We start from the raw sequence: 3,302 nt of genomic DNA on the forward strand, positions 1-3,302 counted from the left end.
TTTTCTTTCCCCATGTGTGGCCCTAAGGATGCCTTACCTGTCCATTCATCACTCCAARTAACGCCGGCTCCATCCACTGAACCGGCTCGATGAAGTACGAGGTACACTGGACTTCTCCTGGAAAAACACACCACAAGTCATGTTAGAGACTAAGAGAGACAATCCAAGATCAACATGTCCATAATGTCCTGAAACATGGATAAAAAATGCATTTCTCCCCACCCCCCAAGTTCTACCACTAATACGGAAACCCACTTTGACCAGGAACTAAGATACTTCCAGCTTGGTGGCAATGATGTGCTCGTTGCATTGTGAAGTGAGAACTGACTCCTACCTGTCAGGTTACTGGGCTTCTTGTGACTGAAGGCMGACGCTCCCTCTCCTACAGAATGACTRAGAATACTTGAGCCTCGAAACAGAGTCCGCCTGAAGAGGAGACAGTGGAGGGCAACGCAGACATAAACATGAGTGAAAGAAGAAAGCATATTGAACTATGTGTAAGTTGAAGGAAAGTCAACTTACCTGCATTTTCTGCATCTGTAAGACAATTCAGAGGAGTTGGAGTKGGCGGGGTCACATGCAAAAATCTCCCTGGGCAACTCTGCAGYGCCCTGCTGTAACTCTGCTCAAACAAACAAACCAGGAAGAAGGATCAATCAGAAAAAAAAAAGACAAAACACAAAAATGATGATCTGCGTCAAATGCAAGGAGTTTCTCATCTGTGTCTACCCGGGTATTTCTCTGTGACCTTCTGCAGTCTGTACTGTTTGTAGGAAGGACTGGATGGGTCCACTTCGCAGTGCATGGCCTCGTAAAGATGCAGCTGCTCCTCAAAGCCACTGTTCACCCTGAAAACACACATCTGGAAACTTACAACTGGAAGCAACAMATTTTTGCTCTCATTGTAACAAGGAGATGTAACTGTAACCTTGACATTTTTGGAGTTTTATACAAGAAAAGTTGCTCACATTGTCAAGACAACTGATATTTGTTCATTTGTGTGAAATTAAGACAGATGAATTTCATAAGTATTGGCCTGACCAAATAAAGTTTTATCTGAGAACAGAGCAGGCAGACTGACAGACACTCACTGGACATCCTGTTTGAGACTTTTCAGTTTGTTGTAGGCCTCAGCGAAGCCCAGYTGATGTTTCTTCATCAGATATGCCGTTACGATGGTGGCACTGCGGCTCCGACCCGCCTGGCTGGAACGTGTTTAAAAACAGTGAATAAAAATAAGAGCAACAGAGAAACAGATACTCGCTGGTGTGAGAGTAGGGAGTGTTAGATTCGATTTAAAGAAAATAAGAATCTAATGAGAATTTTCAGGAGAAAAGGTGTAGTACTTCACCTTTGACCTCCGACCCTCACCAGTGAACGAGTGCTGCCCCACCCGCTTTAACCGCCTCCTCAATGAAGACAAAGCAGGCATCCATGTGACTGAGGAGGTCGGACGCGGCTTCATCTAGAACGTCAATCCACTTCCTGGAGAACTTCCCATCAGCAGGGAGCAGCAGCTCGGGATCCACAGAGTCCACAGACAGGATGTGAGTAACAGACGCAGCGTCCAATGCCCGCCTGTCGTTCAGGNAAATAAAGTTTTATCTGAGAACAGAGCAGGCAGACTGACAGACACTCACTGGACATCCTGTTTGAGACTTTTCAGTTTGTTGTAGGCCTCAGCGAAGCCCAGCTGATGTTTCTTCATCAGATATGCCGTTACGATGGTGGCACTGCGGCTCCGACCCGCCTGGCTGGAACGTGTTTAAAAACAGTGAATAAAAATAAGAGCAACAGAGAAACAGATACTYGCTGGTGTGAGAGTAGGGAGTGTTAGATTMGATTTAAAGAAAATAAKAATCTAATGAGAATTTTCAGGAGAAAAGGTGTAGTACTTCACCTTTGACCTCYGACCCTCACCAGTGAACGAGTGCTGCCCCACCCGCTTTAACCGCCTCCTCAATGAAGACAAAGCAGGCATCCATGTGACTGAGGAGGTCGGACGYGGCTTCATCTAGAACGTCRATCCACTTCCTGGAGAACTTCCCATCAGCAGGGAGCAGCAGCTCGGGATCCACAGAGTCCACAGACAGGATGTGAGTAACAGACGCAGCGTCCAATGCCCGCCTGTCGTTCAGGTCGCCCRCAGTGCCAATGTACACACCGGYGTCCACCAGCAGCATGACTGCAGAGACAAAAACAAAAAGTTGTTGGATCATTTATATTTTTTAGGTGATAGCTTCTTCAAAGACTTATCCTGCTTTTGGCCTCATTCAATCTTGGATCAGATTTGTTATCTTGTTCCAACACCTTTACAATACTGTGGGACTTTAGAATAATGTGCATTAAATAATGAAACCCATATAATTTTCAGCTACTGAAGTATTTTAATTTGTTCTAAAAACATTTCAAATCATCTTCAGTGCAGAGAAAATGAACTTGGACATTCAACATTCAGTCAAGGAGCTCATTTTTACCTTTAAAACTGCATTAAACATGTTTGTTATTTCGTGTGAAAACAAAAGTAATTATTAAAGCGACTTTKAACCTGAGTGAAGAATTTCTTTCTAAGGTGCAAAATACAACATAAACCCTAAATAATGTTCATGTTTAATGCCCTCYACAAAATCTTGAACTGCAGTTTTGTTTAAAATGCATAAACGTAATTTATTAGATTAATCACTTTATGACTGATCCGTAATTACTGCAATTATAATCTAAGTGAACTCTTTCACAGCAGTGTGGGTATTTAAGTAAACACATTAAAATGTAAAGCTAAAAGATTACGCTAAAATTATTTTTTGTGCCGATAAACATCTAAAATAGTGAAGTTGTTTGCTAATTTGTTTCAAAGACGTTGCGACGAACTATAAGGATGGAAACTGTAGTCTTAAATCAATCACAGTAAACAAGCATGCTGTTTTAGTCTGCCGACCCACCTGATTAACTAAATTATTTATTTTCCCCACAAAATCTGCAGCTTTCAATCTGGTCTGATGAACCTTGAGCATAAAATGTTTCGATTACAGTGGAAGCGAATCTAATAAAGAAAAACTGARGCAAATTCAGAAGTAAACGAACGACAGCAGGAGATACTGTGGTGTTTGGTTCGTCGCTTAAAGAGTACGGTCAGAAACATAAGAACGCACTCTTGTGTTCCGGTCTTCTGTGATTTCTTTTATTTTGGAAAATTCTCTGCTCAGAATGAATGAATGAACAAATAAATAAATCCATAAATAAAAGGGGACAGCAGTATGTATTGATAATTATATTATTGTGTTTTGACAAAAGTATTTTCATCG

General features: G+C 41.9%; 1 protein-coding gene across 1 annotated transcript in view; it reads right to left on the bottom strand.

The window, feature by feature from the left end:
• dusp12 (dual specificity phosphatase 12) overlaps nucleotides 1-3,113 on the bottom strand; it is a 5,495-nt gene extending 2,382 nt beyond the window's left edge. Inside the window, exons 1-7 of the mRNA XM_008433669.2 lie at nucleotides 2,940-3,113; nucleotides 1,921-2,185; nucleotides 1,641-1,754; nucleotides 730-848; nucleotides 523-622; nucleotides 335-426; nucleotides 38-117 (exon numbers count right to left, since the gene is read on the bottom strand). Coding sequence (XP_008431891.1) covers nucleotides 38-117; nucleotides 335-426; nucleotides 523-622; nucleotides 730-848; nucleotides 1,641-1,754; nucleotides 1,921-2,183 — 768 coding nt within the window. The 5' untranslated portion in view covers nucleotides 2,184-2,185; nucleotides 2,940-3,113. The remainder of the gene's footprint in view (nucleotides 1-37; nucleotides 118-334; nucleotides 427-522; nucleotides 623-729; nucleotides 849-1,640; nucleotides 1,755-1,920; nucleotides 2,186-2,939) is intronic.
• Between the last annotated feature and the right edge of the window lie 189 nt (nucleotides 3,114-3,302).

The sequence above is a fragment of the Poecilia reticulata genome, linkage group LG17 (assembly GCF_000633615.1).
Source record: "Poecilia reticulata strain Guanapo linkage group LG17, Guppy_female_1.0+MT, whole genome shotgun sequence".
NCBI lineage: Eukaryota > Metazoa > Chordata > Actinopteri > Cyprinodontiformes > Poeciliidae > Poecilia > Poecilia reticulata.